This window comes from Pogona vitticeps, chromosome W (genome assembly GCF_051106095.1).
Source record: "Pogona vitticeps strain Pit_001003342236 chromosome W, PviZW2.1, whole genome shotgun sequence".
Classification (NCBI taxonomy): Eukaryota; Metazoa; Chordata; class Lepidosauria; order Squamata; family Agamidae; genus Pogona; species Pogona vitticeps.
In genome coordinates this window covers 1,358,522-1,376,528 of record NC_135798.1, presented here as the reverse complement: position 1 = coordinate 1,376,528, position 18,007 = coordinate 1,358,522, and the positions used below count along the sequence as shown (strand labels likewise).

The following is an 18,007-nucleotide window of genomic DNA, read 5'->3' as shown; positions in this document are numbered from 1 at the left end:
AAAAACCCCTAAACAAAAGTAAAAATCCATTATATTTCCCATAGTCCTTAGAAAAGAAAAATCCAGTAAATATACCATAGTCCTTACAGCATTACAAGAGCATAGTCCATATGGAGTATTCCAAGAAAAGAAGTCCATAAAGAATATTCCATAGAACAGTCCATAGAAAATAGTCCATGCACAGTCCTTAGGAAAAATCCCATAAGTCCAAAAGTAATCCAGCAAAGCATAGGAACCAGTCCATGTAGGTAGGCCACCAGCCTGTCTCGAAAGACATTAGGGTGAGTCCCAAATGGCTGAAGAGTAGGTCACGAATGACTGAAAGGTCGGTCTTGGAAAGACAATGTCCATAGGCAAAAAGTTCCTTTTTCAAGAGTAACTGGCAAGGGCTTAATGCACCTTCCCACGATGTCATCCAATCAGAGTTCGTTACTAGGCAAACAGTCCTGTTGCACCACATGACTTCTTTCTCATACACACCAGATGTTATTTGGGTTACGGTGGTTTCTCAAAGAGTCACAACAATTCCCATCTATCTAATCACACAGAGTCCTTTCTCAGGCTTTCAGAATAACATTCTCTCGCTCGCCTAGAAAACAATTTGTCAGCATAGCAAAGATACTTTATACAAAGAAACAAGATGGAACCTCTCTGGCTCATTTCTTAATTACAAAACCCATATGCCTTAAAAGATTTTAACTCAAAAACCCATCTCATCACAGGGGTCATCAGGGGGTGTGGAGCATTCTGTCATCAATATGCTGACGACACCCAGCTCTACATCTCCGTTTTACCAACTGCAGGTGATGCCGTCCTGTCCCTCCAGCGCTGCCTGGAGGCCGTACTGCAATGGATGCGGGAGAACGGGTTGAGGCTGAAACTGGACAAGACGGAAGTCCTGAGGGTGCAGCCTTGTGGCTGGCAGCTTGGGTGACTCTCTCTCGTTTGGGGGGGGTGACCCTGGCCGCAAAGAGTGAGGTCCGCAGCCTAGGAGTACACCTGGACCCGACGCTTACCATGGAAACAGGTGGCATCGGTAGTCCGCACCGCCTTTTTTCATCTTTGGCGGATTGCCCGGCTGCAACCTTACCTAGACATGGGGGCATTCACTACCTTAGTACATGCACTCGTAATCTCTAGATTAGACCACTGTAACACACTCTACATGGGGCTGCCTTTGAAGCTGACGCGGAAGCTTCAGGTGGTGCAGAATGCAGCGGCCAGACTCCTCACTGGTGTGAGAAAATACCAACATATCTCTCCTACTCTAGCCATGCTGCACTGGCTGCCCATCCATTTCCATGTTGACTTCAAAGTGTTAATGCTTACATATAAGGCACTAAACGGTTTAGGACCTCGATACTTGGCGGAACGCCTGCTCCCACCTAGATCTACTCGGATCACCCGCACGAGCCAGGAGGTGAGGCTGAGGAGCCTAACGCCGAGGGAGGCCCGGAAGGAAAGGACACGAAATCGGGTCTTCTCGGTGGTGGCTCCTCGCCTCTGGAATAACCTTCCTCCAGAAATTTGAGCAGTCCCTACGCTGGGCACTTTCAAGAGTCAATTACTAAAAACATGGTTATACTTTCAGGCCTTCCCTTCTGTCAATATTTAACTCTTTTTTTCTTTTTCTTCTTTATTTGTTTCATTATTGTATGTGTTCTGATTGTTGTAATAGTCTTATGTTTTACTGTATATACCTTTATTGGAAGCCTCCCAGAGTGGTCGACCAGACCAGATGGGCGGGATATAAATCAAACAAATAAATGAATGAATGAATGAATGAATGAATGAATAATGAATGAATGAATAAATAAATAAATCTGGAATCCATACTTCCCACTTTGATTTCTCAACCATGTTGTTATGTGCTCTAAGTAACGGGTGCCTCTGTCGCTTATTCAGTCAACTTTTATCCACAGAAGGAACCATGGAGTTTGTCTGTTCTATCCTTGGGATCTTTCCTTTGCCCTAGCAGAGATTTATCCAATTCAGGTATCAGGATGCAGACAAACAATGAAAAGAGAGTTCATTAAGGTAAAGAAAAAATTGTATTGTAGCAGTAGTCATACATACAGAGTTGTCTTAGTTCAGTCCATTGGTCATACACGATAAAGCATTCAATATCAGTCCATTTCCCATAGCACATATCCAGAGTCCATAGCCATGTCCAGCATCGTAAATCAGTCCTGCAGAGGAGCACCTTCATCTCGCTTAGTTCAACCCCCAAAAAGTGCTCAGAGGCTCTTAATTTTATTGCCCCTAGTGCCCAATCAGAGATTAGCTTCTCCAGGGTTCTTTTCCAGCATTATTGTTTCCACAGCTGGGTTAAATCAAACTGGTCAGCTAGTTACTTGAACAGCTGAATTAATTAATTGGACTCTTTCTTACAATTTTTTTTTACAAACCTTGATTTATTTACTGTATTTGTATTTATTTATTTGTTACATTTATAGCCCACCCATCTAGTCATGCGGACTACTCTGGGTGGGTAACAACATATCAAATCTAAATACAATTTAAAATCATAACAACATTTTACTAAGAGAGAAAAGATACCACAATAATCCAGATGGGAAAAAGGCACAGAGAACAAAATCAGGTGGTGGATGGAGGAAACGCTTGCTTAAACAGCCAGGTTTTCAGTTGGCGTTTGAAGATGCCCAGGGAAGGGGCCATATGGATCTCAGCAGGGAGGCCATTCCAAAGACAAGGAGGCACCGCCGAGAAGGCCCGGTTTTTTTTTTTTCCTTCCGGGCGTCCCTCGGCGTTAGACTCCTCAGCCTCACCTTCTGGCTAGATCGAGTGATACGGGTAGACCTAGGTGGGAGAAGGCGTTCTGACCGGTAACAAGGCCCTAGACCATTTAGGGCTTTATATGTAAGAGTTAAAACTTTGAAATCTACATGGAACTGAATGGGCAGCCAGTGCAAGGTGGCCAGAATGGGGGTAATATGTTGATATTTCCTTACCCCAGTAAGAAGTCTGGCCGCCGCATTCTGCACCATCTGGAGTTTCTGCTTAGATCTCAAAGGCAGCCCCACATAGAGAGCATTACATTGATCTAACCTTGAGATTATAAGCACATGGACCAGAGTGGTGAGCGACCCAACATCTAGATAGGGGCGCAGCTGGGCTATCTGCCAGAGATGGAAATAAGCAGTGTGGATCACTGATGCCACCTGGGATTCCATGGTGAGTGCCGGATCCAGATGGACCCCTAAGCTGCACACCTCACTCTTCGCGCTGAGAGTCACCCCCCCAAAAGAGAGGGAATGTCCCAAACTGCTGATGCTAGGGAAGGACTTTGAAATAGACAGTAGTCACCCACCAAAAAGAGGGAGTTTCCCAAACCGCTGATGCTAGGCTCGCCCACCCTCAGGACCTCCGTCTTGTCCGGGTTCAGCCTCAGCCCATTTTCCTGCATCCATTGCAGTACAGACCACAGGCAGCGCTGCAGGGACAGGACGGCATCCGCTGTAGATGGCAAAAAGGAGATGTAGAGCTGTGTGTTATCAGCATGTTGATGGCACGATGCTCCACACCCCCTGATGACCTCACCCAGCAGCCTCATATAGATGTTAAACAGCATTGGAGAGATGACTGAACCCCGCGGAAACCCACAATTGAGGCTCCACGGGGCTGACAAATGCTCCCCAAGCTGAACTCTCTGAGGACGGTCCCCCAGGAAAGACCAGAGCCAGGACAATGCCTGACCACCAATTCCCAGCTCTGAGGCCCTCCTCAGGAGGATACCCAGATTATTCGACGCCCAGATTAGACAACCTAATAGAGACCATAGGGAGATGTCAATACATATCCTGCCTAGATCTAACAAAAGGGTTTTGGCAAGTGAGAATTGACCTCAAAGATCAGGAGAAGACAGCCTTCTGTAGCCCTTTTGGTTTGTATGAGTTCCATGTCCTGAGTTTTGGATTAAGAAACTCACCAGCAACATTTCAGAGACTTATGGACAAAACTTTACAAGGGCTTAGCGACTTCACAGTGGCTTACATTGATGATATAGGGATCTTTAGTCACTCCTGGAAAGATCACCTTTATCACTTAAAGACAGTGCTGCAAAGAGTGAAAGCAGCTGGGCTAACAGTGAAAGCGTGCAAATGCCAGCTGGGCAGCTCCGAGATGAAATATTCAGGCCATATAGTAGGGGGAGGTAGAATCAAACCCCTAGAAGCCAAAGTGGAAGCTATTAGTAACTGGCCTAAACCCACCACCAAGAAAATGGTCAGATCTTTTCTAGGGTTAGTTGGCTATTATAGACGGTTTATTCCCAGATTCAGCAAAATAGCCGCTCCCTTATCTGACTTAACATGCAAAAAAGTGCTGATAGTATCCAGTGGACCAGCAGCTGTGAGACGCGTTCGGGAAGCTGAAGGAGGCGTTGATGACCAACCCAGTCTTAAGAGCTCCGGATTTCCAGCGTGAGTTTACCATCTTCACCGATGCATCCAACACCGGGTTAGGTGCCGGGCTGTGCCAGAGTGACGACACCGGAGAACTTCATCCAGTGGCATACCTGAGCAAAAAGCTGCAGGCAGGCAAGAGACATCTTTCTACCATCGAAAAAGAGTGTCTTGCTATCGTGCACGCTCTTCAGAAACTTAAGCCATATATTTGGGGAAGACATTTTGTCTTGTGTACTGACCATTCCCCATTATTATGGTTAAGGACTATCAAAGCTAACAACAGCAAGCTGATGAGATGGGCCTTGATCCTGCAGGACTTTGATTTTGAGGTTTGAGTAATTAAAGGGACTCAGAATGGTGCTGCGGATGCCCTCTCAAGAAGACCAGAAGACTAGAAAAGAAATGAAAGGACTCATATAATGGTGAACGTAATAAAATGTTAATGTACACGTTAAGTATTGTTATATGTTGTGTTTTGAAAAGGAATTATATGTAGGTATCTTTAAATGCTATAGTATATTATTATGTATGCACTTGTATAAATAATGTAAATGTGGGATATGCTATGATAATAGTAACTGGAATGTAAAGTTAAAATATAACATGCAGGTAAGATGTTTAATTAATGTTTATGTAAATGTTTGGTAAGTATGAGTGTATTGTTGGGATAATGTAATTTTGTCAAGCTCCTTGTTGTTCATGAGGGGAAAGCACTATAGCTTTTCCCCCATGAAACAACTTGTTAAGGGGGGAGGTATGTAGTGTTCAGCCCTGCCCTCACCTGTCCGTCACAGCTGGGCAGTGGAACATCAGCCAATGAGGGGACGGAGGGGGGTGCAGAAGAGGGAGGAGCTGGGATATAAAGGGATGTATGATGTATGTAAGGAGAAGAGAGATTTTGAGAGAGCAAGTGATTTGAGTGTCTGTGGGCCTGTGAGCCAAATAGTCAGTGAGGGAAGAGTCTGTGTGTGTTAGTGAGAGACCTTGATTAACAACTTGTGATTTACCCATTTTATTTTGTTAAACAAATAAACATGTTTTTTGGTTTTGAAGCAACACTTGTCTTTTTAAATATTGGATATTATTGGTGGCAGCAACTGAGGAGGAAGGGTGAGCACTCCTGGAGCCCTGAGGTAGTAGAGGCTCCAGCGTGCTTGCTACAAACCCTACCAAGGATGATAGAAAGTATAATATTACAATATGAAATAAACTGATAAATAAAACTGACATGCAAGATGTTTGGAGAGAATTGAAAGGAGACGTAAAGAAGTTTACTTTTTATTCATCAGCATATAAAAATTATTTTAAATAGATTATATACATTTGCATCTAGTGATTGTGATTTAGAGTTTGTAAGACAGGCGTAGGGTTAATAAAAGTAGCAGATCACACATTGGTGAATATGGATTTTAAGGGTACATGTGATTATAACGAAACTAGGAGGTGGAGATTACATACAGGAATTTTATGTCAAAATATTCGTATAGATCAGGTCACTGAGAAATACAGTAAATTAAAGTCTTCACCATACTCACACAGGAAAGCTGGAGAAACCAACTGCATGTAGGTCAGCCAAACCCCTGAAGCTGATTCACTGGGAAAGTTTGAGGCTTCTGTAGCCATGGGCAGGTGCCTGGGATTGTAGGGGCTGAAGCTGGTATAAAAGCAGCTCAGACAGAGCATTTCTTGCTGCACCTTTGCTTAAGGGCGGTCAGACTGACAGTGGGATCATGAGTCACCAGTCATTACAGTGGTGCCTCGCTTAACGAGTGCACCGTTTAACGAAAAATCCGTATAGCGATCCCTTTTTGGGGATCGCTATACGGATCAGCCCCAATCGCCACACTCGCTTTGCGATGATTGGGGCTCCGGCGGCCATTTTGGAGCTGCCGAACAGCTGATCGGCGGCTCCAAAATGGCCGCCGCATGACCCGAAATGGCTCCTATCAGCATTTTCGCGCCCTCCCCTTGCTTAGGGAGGTCGCGAAAACGCTGCGGGGGGGCATTTCGGGTCATCCGGCGGCCATTTTGGAGCCGCCGATCAGCTGATCGGCGGCTCCAAAATGGCCGCCGGAGCGAAAACATCGCTGGAGGGGGTAAGTTTACACACTTATTGGAACACATTAAACTTAGTTTAATGTGTTCCAATAGGTTTTCCTGCCCCGCACAGCGATGTTTTCATATAGCGAAGGTTAATCCGGAACGGATTAACCTCGCTATACGGGGCACCACTGTATATGTTGTGTCCATGCTGTTATGCTGATGTTAAGCTACTTAAGTTAAATATTTAAATACAAAGTTTTTTTCTAATTACGTTTGCCTGTCATAGGTTTTTGCATCCTGAGAGAAACAAAAAGCACGGAGTTTCTGTCAGGTCTCCCTCATTCTCTCCTTGAGGGGCAACATTTAAGCTTGCACCAAGGACACTGTTTGTATCCACATATCAAAAATTTTCTTGACATTTTACAACATAAACATATATTAGAAAAAATGGAGAAAGAATTGAAGTAAATGTGGAGGGTAATTTGTAATAGATGGTAGTAAAGAAAGCCTAATTTTATGTACTATGAAATGTGTAACGAAGGGTTACTACCTAAAATAATTTTTTTCTTTAGGATGAAACCAATAAAGAAAGATTTGAAAGACTGGCAAAACATAATTACCAGATATTGAAATGGTGATGAAAAAGCAAGGATTAATAAAAAGTACTGGTATTGATATCAGAAACTAGGAGGATTAGGTTGACCAAGGAGAGGGGAACTAGCACCTCATGGGATTTGGAGACTCTCCCTCTCTTAATGCAGCCTAAATAGCCTTGGCCTTTTTTGCAGCCACATCACACTTTTTACTCATCTTCAGCTTGTGATCTAAGACGATTCCAAGGTCCTTCTCGCTCCTAGTACTGTTGAGCCAGGTCTTGTACCAGTGTGAAATAGTACAGGAAACCATGGAACCAGGAGACACTCCAGTGGCCAAGAGGTCAAGGGGTGGAGCAGGACTCCCCCCGTAACCACTACCGTTCACCAGAGCGACATCCCACAAGGGGAAATCCCAGAAGCTGACAGTCCGACAGTCCACTGCATTTATATGGCTTCTCTCCAGGGTGGGTCCTTTGATGTACCCTAAGCTTACCATTGTGACTAAAGCTCTTTCCACATTCCATGCATTTATGTGGTTTCTCACCAGTGTGGGTCCTTTGATGTCTCCTAAGCTGACCACTCTGACTAAAGCTCTTTCCACATTCCATGCATTTATGTGGTTTCTCCCCAGTGCGGGTCCTTTGATGTACCCTAAGGCTACCACTGTGACTAAAGCTCTTTCCACATTCCAAACATTTATGTGGTTTCTCTCCAGTGTGAGTTCTTTGATGTAACCTAAGCTGACCACTCTGACTGAAGCTCTTTCCACATTCCATGCATTTATGTGGTTTCTCCCCAGTGTGGGTCCTTTGATGGAACCTAAGGTTATCACTGTGACTAAAGCTCTTTCCACATTCCATGCATTTATGTGGTTTCTCTCCAGTGTGGGTCCTTTGATGTAATCTAAGGTCACCATTCTGACTAAAGCTCTTTCCACATTCCATGCATTTATGTGGTTTCTCCCCAGTGTGGGTCCTTTGATGTCTCCTAAGCTGACCACTCTGACTAAAGCTCTTTCCACATTCCATGCATTTATGTGGTTTCTCCCCAGTGTGGGTCCTTTGATGTAACCTAAGCTGACCACTCTGACTAAAGCTCTTTCCACATTCCATGCATTTATGTGGTTTCTATCCAGTGTGGGCCCTTCGATGTGAAGGCAGATTTTTTCTCTCGTGGAAACTCTTTTCACATCCCATGTTTTTGTATGATTTCTCCCCAGGGTGAGTTCTTTAATCTGAACTAGCAGCACTGGTCTGAAGCTGTCTCCACACTTCAGGCATTTAAGCTGTTTCTCTTTTAGCTCATGGGTTTTTCCAAGCTTTTCTTCCCAGCTTCACACTTGTCTGTTTTCGGGGCCAGAAGAAGTATAATTCTGGCCATCGTGTGTTACCTGATAGAGAAAAAAGGAGATGTCTTGAGAATATAGCACAGAGCAGAATCTAACTGGAAGTCACACCAAAGTTTGCTCTGTCTTTCATTCCTTTGAAAGGCATATGTCTCCTGAAGGCTTTACTGGCAACATTTGAAAAATTAGCCGTATTGTGCAAACAGCATGGATTCCCCTTGCCTGAACTGATACTTCCAAAGGGACAGGGATGGGAATATATAGTTGATTAATATTAACCACTATCCGAAATACTATTAAACATGGGCCATCAAGTCAATTCTGACTGATGGCAACACTTTTTGGGGGGGTTTCTAGATAGAGAATACTCAAAAGTCGTTCCCCATTCCCTGTTTCTGGGACCTTGCAGTTTCCCGAGGGCCACACAAGCTGACCTTATCCGTGGGAGACACAGCAAGGAACCTGTGGTTCTGCAACCAAATATTTAAACCACTGACCTATCCAACCAGCTTACTCAGAAATACAAGGAGAGGGTTTGATTAGAATTGAGGTTTTACTGGAAAAGTTCCACGGTTTACTTGCAAATTTCCTCCACTGTACAGTACTTAATTTAAAGGCATTGCAAGTCCATAAATGTATTGAAAATGGTGAACCCATGAAAGGAGAAAGGGAAGGAAGAATTTGAGAACCTGTATTACTAAAAGGCCACTGTTGGCTCACATTTAGCTTGCGATCTACAACAATTCCCAGATCCCTCTCGCTCGTAGTTTTGCTGAGCCAAGTATCCCCCATCTTGTAACTCTGCAATTGGTTTCTTTTTCCAAGGTGCAGGACTTTGCACTTAACTGTGGCCACATAGGATCTTGCCAAAAAGAGGGGGGAAATATTATTAAATATATTGGTGAGGGTTTATGGGTTAGGGTTTTTTTTTAAGGAAAATAGTGTTTGAGGATATGTTACTATAGGGTGTTGCTTTGCTGGGGCATGCTGTCACAGTACGGGACCAAATGGGAGATGTGATGCTAAAATGGAATGATTTAAAGTCTTGATAAATAAAGATAAATGTTAAGGGATGAAGAGGAAGATAAGTTAAACCCTACCAAGAATGAAAGAAGGTACAGTGGTGCCCTGCTACACGACGACCTCACAGGACAACGAAACCACAGGATGTTGACTTTGGGGTTTCTTCGCTGGATGTGGAATAGGTACTGTGACAACCCCAGACCTACTGGGATATGCCACAGTTTCACTAAGCTGCCACCAACCATTCCCTATAAGAAGTCACACAGACCAGGGATGGATTTTTAAACAAACAAAAGAACAAGGTTTATTTAACTAACACACAGGGAAAATAAAATGATCAAGGGAATAAGATACAGTAACGTGGCTTAGTCTCAATCATGCATACACCAGTTTGGTTCACCCAGAACACTCTTAAATAAAGCCCAGACCCTGAACCTATCAGTTCTGGCTAACCATACAGACACCTGAACCTATCAGGTTGGTACTGACTGACACACAGTAGTACCCTGTCTGACACACAGACTCCCACTCAAGCTTCTTCTCTCAGCTTTTCCTCCAGCTTCTTCACACACGCTCCACATATATATACAGTACAGCCCCTCCTCCTGATGTCCCGCCTTCCACTCCCCATAGGATGGAACTTTCCCTCCAACCCATGACAGACAGGTAACATCAGTGCTGTATGTAACACCTCCCCTCTTTATAAGTTGTTTTGTAGGTGGAAAGCTAAGGTGCTTTTCACCAAAAAACAACCTGGACCCAAAACATACAAAAACAGTTAGACAATAACATACAATACCATACTTACTTATACTTACACTAGGATAAACACATCAATTAGGCATTTAAACATTTACCATTTCCAATACATCAAGTTACCTTTATTCATACAAACCAATCATGTTTAATAAACAGGTACATTTAACTTTTTGGTCACCAAAATATATACATAGTCCATGTTTCTTTCGCCGTCTTCATTCTTCAGGTCTTCTTGACAAGGCGTCAGCAACACAGTTCACTGACCCTCTGACCACCTTCACTTCAAAGTCATAGTCTTGCAAGTTTAAAGCCCACCTCATAAGTTTACTATTGTGGGTTTTCATTGTCTTTAACCATTGCAGTGGTGAATGGTCAGTGCACAGAATAAAATGTCTTCCCCAGATGTAAGGCTTGGCCTTCTGGATCGCGTAGACTATGGCCAGGCACTCCTTTTCCACGGTTGCCAAATGTCTCTCACCTTTCTGGAGTTTCCTACTCAGGTAGGACACTGGACGCTGGTCACCATTTTCATCCTTCTGGCAAAGAACTGCTCCTACCCCGCTGTTAGACGCATCGGTGTAGATGATGAACTCCCGGTCGAAGTCTGGAGCACGCAGCACTGGATAGTTGATGAGTGCCTGCTTCAACCTCTGGAACGCCTCCTCACAGTCGCTGGTCCACGGGATGCGGTCATCAGTCTTCCGCGTCAGATCGGTCAGCGGAGTCGCTATCTCGCTAAACCTCGGGATGAACTTTCTGTAGTAGCCCACCAACCCAAGAAATGATTTGACTTTTTTCTTGGTGTTGGGTCTGGGCCAATCACGAACGGCTTCTATCTTGGCCTCTAGGGGTTTGATCACTCCTCCCCCTACCATGTGACCCAAGTATTTTATTTCTGGGCTACCCAGCTCTTTGCAGGGCCTAGGCCAAAGCACTTCCTCCCCTGGGTTAAAGTGCCTCTCCCTGGCTTTCTGGTCATCCCAAGCTTCCTTTCTGACTTTTTGAGCTTGCAGGGTCTCTGCTGCTAGCTCTAGGTTTCTCTTTAGGTCATTCCTTAAAGAGTCTATGTATGTCACAACGTCTTGTGGGTCATCCTGGGTGATCTGCTCCCAATTTTGTTTGATCAAATCAAGTGGCCCTTTCACCCTTCTCCCAAATAAAAGTTCAAATGGACTGAACCCGGTACTGGCTTGCGGCACTGATCGATAAGCAAACAAAAGGGATTGCAGCTTCTGGTCCCAATTGTTTGGATTCTCTGCCAAGTAAGCCCTAATCATGCGCATTAGAGTCCCATTGAACTTCTCAGTTAACCCATTACTTTCAGGATGATAGGCAGTGGTTTCCTTGTGCTTAATTCCACAGATTTGCCATAAGCGTTTCATGAGCTTTGATGTGAACGATGCTCCCAAATCTGTGATTATTTCTGAGGCAAATCCCATCCTGGACATATACCCCACCAAGGCATCTGCCACTGTGTTAGTTTCAATGTTAGTCAAGGGTATGGCTTCAGGGTACCTCGTGGCATGGTCCACAATGGTGAGAATGAACCTGTTCCCCCTCTTTGTGGCCTTGGGCAAAGGTCCCACAATGTCCACCCCTATGCATTTGAACGGAGTGTCAATCACAGGCAAAGGGCACAACTTTGCTTTGGTCCTGTCGCGGCTATTCCCCTGCCTTTGACACACATCACATTGTTTACAGAACTCTTTGATCTGCTTCCCTATGTCAGGCCAGTAAAAATTCTGTGTGATTCTCTGCTGTGTTTTGTTCACCCCTAAGTGCGCAGCAAACATGTCAGAGTGCCCCCTTTGTAAGATCATGGGGCGATACTTTTCAGGTACCACTAGCTGACTTCGGATCCCATCTCCCCCTTTTGAGATATTCCTCAGGGTCTCTCTATACAAAATCCCCTTTTTCTCTAGAAATCTCACTCGGGTTTCAGGTGTTAGCTGGGCGTCAGTCACCTGTTCAAAACACTTTTGGAGAGTGGCGTCTGCCTTTTGCTCTTGGCCAAATCGGCTGTCTGTGGTTAAGGTTTCCACCACAGCTTCTGAACTCCCCTCTGCTTCCGTCTCTGGCTCATCAGTACCCCCCTGAACTGTCCCCGTGGTGGCTTGTGAGCGTGTAATCACTAGCACCCGTTTCACATGTTCAGCCAGGTCATTTCCCACGAGCACGGCTGCTGGCAGAGTCGATGAAATCGCTAGCCGCCAAACTCCCCTCCAGCCTTGAAAGTTCACAGGTACCTCCGCGACTGGCAGAGAGATCACCTGCCCCTCAATCCCTGCCACCTTCATGCTCTCATTTGGGATTACATACTCCCTAGGAATAATATCTGGATGGCACAGGGTCACCTGGGAACAAGTGTCCCTCAGCCCCCGATGTAAACAGCCCCGTATCTCCAAAGAGATTTATGGGGGTGCAGGAAATCGGGACAAGTAAGATAACCAGACAAACCTCTAACTGCTGAGCAGAGCCAATTGAACTCAGCCAAGTTCTGTCTAAATTTTCATACTCAGAGGCCAATCTCCTTATTAAGAAAGCAACACAGTCATAACCATGAGATATACTCAGAATGATTTGGCTCTGAAAGTTTGGTAGCAAACCCACGTGGCCAATTAGACATTCAGCTGGTCTGTTCAAGAAACAAAGCTTCTACATAGAAATCAATCATTACTGTTTTATTAAAAAGAATTACTTTAGAAAAGGTTTCAGTTGATAGTAACATAAGTCAGTAGGTACATTTTCATTCAAGACTAACGGAACACACCACTCCCCCACTCCATCTAAAAAAATAAAGAAATGAAACTATGCTAACTAACAAAAAGCATAAATCATCCATCTCACGTGTCTTGGGTCTTCAAAGGCTGATGCTATATGAAAACCAGTCCATTATGGGAAAAGCACGTGTCTGCCCCTTTCTCAGGCAAACTCCATCTTTCTTCTCTCTTCCTTCTCACTCTTCTTCTTCCCAGAATGCCTCCTGGGTCTTGTTGTCCCGCCTAACTTTCTCATGGGGCTTCAGTTGTTTTCATACTTTGTGGCAGAATTATTTTGACTACGAAACTCTCTGCTCTCTACTCAGCTTAGCAACGAGATAACCAGAGAGCGAAGCTTCTCTGAAACAGCATTGAAAACTTTCCTACTACAGAACAGACTTTAAATCAAAATGGATGCTATTGGGACAATCTTAGGACTACATATCCCATTCTAATACACATAAAAACACAAATCATCACATGCCCCCCCTGATTATCGTTAAAATTCAGAGCAGTTAATCTGATCTAATTTTAAGAAATCAAGTAAAAGTAACTAAAAAGTAATTCAAAGTAATTAACTGGTTACATCTCAAAATTCAACTACAGATTAACTATTACAATACTGAAACATAACACACTGTTGAATACAACGTTTCAACGTTCAGGTTCATAGGACTCTTCACAGTACATTCTAGAAAGACCATCTGCCACTACATTCAATTTTCCAGGAATGTGTTGAACTTCAAAATCAAAATCTTGCAATGCTAGACTCCATCTCAACAATTTTTGGTTGTGAGATTTCATCTTCTGCAACCAAACTAAAGCTCTGTGATCTGTTTGGAGTGTAAACTTACGACCCCATAGGTAAGGTCGAAGTAAATTGAGAGACCAAAATATAGAAAGAGCTTCTTTTTCAGGTACTGCGTAACTTCTCTCTCTATCCAAGAGTTTTCTAGAGAAGTATGAGATAGGGTAAAGGTTCCCATCTTCTCCTTGCTGTAACAAAACAGCTCCCAGTCCTAATTCAGAAGCATCGGTTTGTAAAATGAATGGTTTGTCAAAATCAGGGGATTTCAGTATAGGTGCATCCATAATCTTAGCTTTTAAAGTTTCAAAGGCACCTTGACACTCTGGCGTCCACTTTACCTTGACAGGCTGTCTCTTCCTAGTGAGCTCTGTCAGAGGTGAAGCCAAATGACTGAAATCAGGAATGAATTTTCTGTAGTAGCCAACTAGGCCCAAAAATGAGCGTACCTGTTTCTTAGTTTTTGGAATAGGCCAATCATTAATAGATTGTACTTTAGCTTGCAAAGTCTGAATTTCTCCTTGCCCAATCAAATGACCTAAGTACATGACTTTTCCTTGCATCCACTGACACTTGCTGGCTTTGACTGTCAGTCCTGCTTGCTGAAGTCTGGACAAAACAGTTTCAATGTGAGACATGTGAGAATCAAAATCAGAACTGAAAATGGCAACATCATCAAGATAAGCACTTGCAAAAGGTAAACCTTGTAAAAGTTTGTCTATCATCCTTTGAAATGACGCACCTGCATTCTTCAAACCAAATGGCAATCTGCGGAAACGGAAAGTTCCCACGTGCGTGATGAAAGCGGTCTTATCTCGTGAATCTTCAGCCAAATCAAGCTGCCAATAAGCATTCTTTAGATCGAGAATGCTGATAAACTTAGCCTTTGAAAGGTGTTCAATTAAATCATCCATTCTAGGCAATGGGTATGGATCTGGAACAGTAACACTGTTTAACTTTCTGTAATCAACACAAAATCTTACTTCCTCGAGAATTTCACCCAAAGCGTTACGTTTTGGCACCAGAACCACCGGAGAAGCCCAAGGGGAGAATGACGGTTCAATCACCCCCAAAGATAACATCTTTTGTATCTCTTGTTCAATTTGGATAGCATGATTACCAATTGCTCTATATGGGCTAGACCGTATGGGCTGGGCGTTGTTCTCAGTAGTTATCACATGACTGATCAATTTGGTGTAACCTGGTTTATCTGAAAACACATCTTGGTATTGTTCTAAAATTTGAAACAACCTTTCTTTCTGATCAACGGTACCTGTTAAAACAAGATTATCAGACCATGTACCTGCATCTTGCAATTCAGATAACATATCAATAGGTTCATTTGCAGCATGGAAATATTCAGCATGACATTGAAAAACCATTGCAGATCTATCTTTGTACAGTTTCAAACTATTAACATGGTAAAGAACAGGTTTCTTATTAGAATCCAACATTTTGACAAGATAATTGACATTTCCCAATTTTTGAACAATTTCACCTGGACCTTCCCAGACAACTTCTAGCTTAGAAGGTCTGAGTGGGTTCAGAACAAGTACCAAATCACCCACAGAAAATTCCCTGTGTCTGGATCTCTTGTCGTGGAAGAACTTCTGACTTGCTTGAGCGTCCAACAAATTGTCTCTGGCTAACTCCTGGACAGCCAAGAGTTTCTCTTGAAGTTTTCTAACAAAATCAGCAACTGGCACAGTACTACTTTTAACCACACCTTCCCAATTGGATTTCAGGAAGTCCAATGGTCCTTGTAGATTTCTTCCAAACACCACCTCACTTGGAGAAAAGCCGCCTAGTGAAGAATGAGCTGAGCTACGGTAAGCAAACAAAGCAAAAGGCAAAAGCTCATCCCAAATGTTTCCATATTCTTGGGTCAAAGTTTTAATCATCCTAAGCAAAGTTTGTTGACCTCTTTCCACCATACCATGAGATTGAGGATGATGGGCCGTGGAAAAACTGATGGTTATTCCACTTATCTCGCAGATCTTACGCATAAGTTCACTTGTAAAGGCTCCTGCTTGATCACAAATTATTTTGGATGGTACTCCAATACGCGAGCACAAGTCCACAATAATTCTAGCTATGGTGGTAGCTGTCAGGTTGCTAATAGCGTAAGCCTCGATCCACCTACTGGCAGAACAGATGAAAGAAATGATGTATTTCTTCTTAGATTTAGTAGGAACAAAAGGTCCTAGTACATCCATTTGCAAACACTGGAACACTTGGTCAGGAATTTCCATAATCTGCATTTCGGCCTTTACCTTGTCAGTTTGATGGCCTGTGCGTTGGCAATAGTCACAAGAACTGACATAGTCCTTTACAGTTTTTGAAATACCAGGCCAGTAAAAATGTTGAGAAATCCTCTTTAGGGTTTTTTGTATTCCCTGGTGCCCACTACTCGGATGGTCATGAGCCATTTCTAGTATTCTCAGTCTATATTCAGTAGGCACGACTAACTGTTGAACAGGTTGGGCATCCAAGTTGGATTTGGGGAAATATTCTCTGTACAAAAGTCCATTTTCTCCCCACAGGAAACTAACTTGCTGATGCGCAGGGCGTTCAGCATAGTTGTCTGCTTGTGACCTCAAAGAAGCTAGAGAGGGATCATTAAGTTGCTTCAGTCTAAAGTCCTCTGATCCCTTAGGTATCACCTCCTCCATTTTAGTTTCTGTTGTAGCTGCATTATCAGGTTTGGTCACAAGAGGCTGCTGTTGGGTAAGGTCTCCATCTGAGCTATCCTCAGTGGATTCCTGCTCCCTTTCAGGATCATGCATCTCCCTACTTTGAGACCGCGTAACTACCGACATTGAAGTTGCATTTTGACTCTGCATGTGATCCAAAAAAGCAAGATCATTTCCAAGAAGAAAATCAGGTTTTCCCTCATGGGTTAAAATATGTTTTACCCCTGACCAACTCTTATACGAAATTTTGACATACGCTAAAGGAATGAAACGCTGATCAGTCTCTACAGATCCATAAGTTTTTACTGGACACCTCAGGTTGTTCAAGATTAAGGTGGGGTCTAGAAAACGTTTGCTTATCGAAGAAATGTCGGCACCCGAGTCTCGAAAAGCACTTAAAGCCATATCACCTCCAGGTGTGTGAAGAAAAACCACCTCAGAAAATGTGCGGGTTGCCCAGTCCCTTTGCGCAGTTGGTACAATGCAATCAGGATCCATAACAGAAAACCTCTCTCCTGATGCAGTCTCTTTAACAATTTCTGAGGAAATTGAAGCAATTTGTAAGTCCAAAATTCTAGGCACATATTGGTTTACTGCTGCCTGCATTCCACTGGCTTGCGAAGGGGTTACAGTTAGGTTAACTCCTTCCTGACTCGGTGAAGGCACAATGCTTGACTGGTGAGGCACAGAAACTGCATTACTGGCAGCTGGCACTTGCTGAGTTCCTGCTGGTACAGAACTTACATACACCATCTTGGGTGTGCCTGCTTTAGATCTGCGTGGAGCTGGCACAGGTGTTTTCCTAGCTGGCTCCTTAACTTGGCTAGCTGGCACATTCAACCTTGGGCAATCTCGTCGCAGATGAGAGCCACCACATTCAAAACATTTAAGAGGCGTTTTACTCTGGCTAGGAGCTAGACTCCTGCGTTGCTCAAATGAACTTTGCCTGGGCTCTTGAGGAAAAGACTTTCTAAATTCAGGCTGACTCTGTCTCTTAGGCGCTACTGGTGCAGTCTTTGCCCTAACAGGTAGGTCATCATGGTAGTAAGGTAGATTGCTTCTACCAACACTGGCTATTGAGTCCTCAGACTCCTCTTTTTCCTTCAGCTTATTAACCAAACGCTCCACCTCTGCCTCTCTGTACTGCTTCAATAACTCATCAGCCATGCTCTGATTACGAATAGTTTGAGTGTGACAAGCAACAAAATCTGCAAACATCATTGTTAACTTATCCACTTGTGATAGACTCTTGTTAGGATCAGGACCCACAGCACCGGCTACTGCTGCTGCTGCTGCTCCTGCTGTCTCATCAGAAATGCCTCTGCCTGGCACTCCCCTCCCTACTGGAGTGCTGGCACCCGCCATTTCCTCTGCCTGATCCATCTGTTGCAACTTAGTCCAAGTCTGATCTGAATCAGATCTAAGTAGATCCTGGACGTCCTGTGCTGGGAGTTTAGCCATCATATCTCCCTTTTGTAATTCCCTTCTCAGTTGTGAAGAATCATAAGTAATCCTTTGCTTAGCTCCACTTGGAGTCAAGACGTCGTGTTCAAGAGC

General features: G+C 43.8%; 3 protein-coding genes across 3 annotated transcripts in view; 2 read left to right on the top strand and 1 right to left on the bottom strand.

Moving 5' to 3' along the window:
• LOC144584975 (uncharacterized) overlaps positions 1 to 18,007 on the top strand; it is a 618,887-nt gene that overhangs the window by 241,626 nt on the left and 359,254 nt on the right. The window lies entirely within an intron of this gene.
• LOC144584983 (uncharacterized) overlaps positions 1 to 18,007 on the top strand; it is a 392,659-nt gene that overhangs the window by 109,652 nt on the left and 265,000 nt on the right. The gene's annotated exons all lie outside the window — the stretch shown is intronic.
• Positions 7,441 to 18,007, bottom strand: part of LOC140702985 (uncharacterized) — a 54,660-nt gene continuing 44,093 nt past the window's right edge. The window contains 1 exon segment of the mRNA XM_078382474.1: positions 7,441 to 8,247. Coding sequence (XP_078238600.1) covers positions 7,441 to 8,247 — 807 coding nt within the window.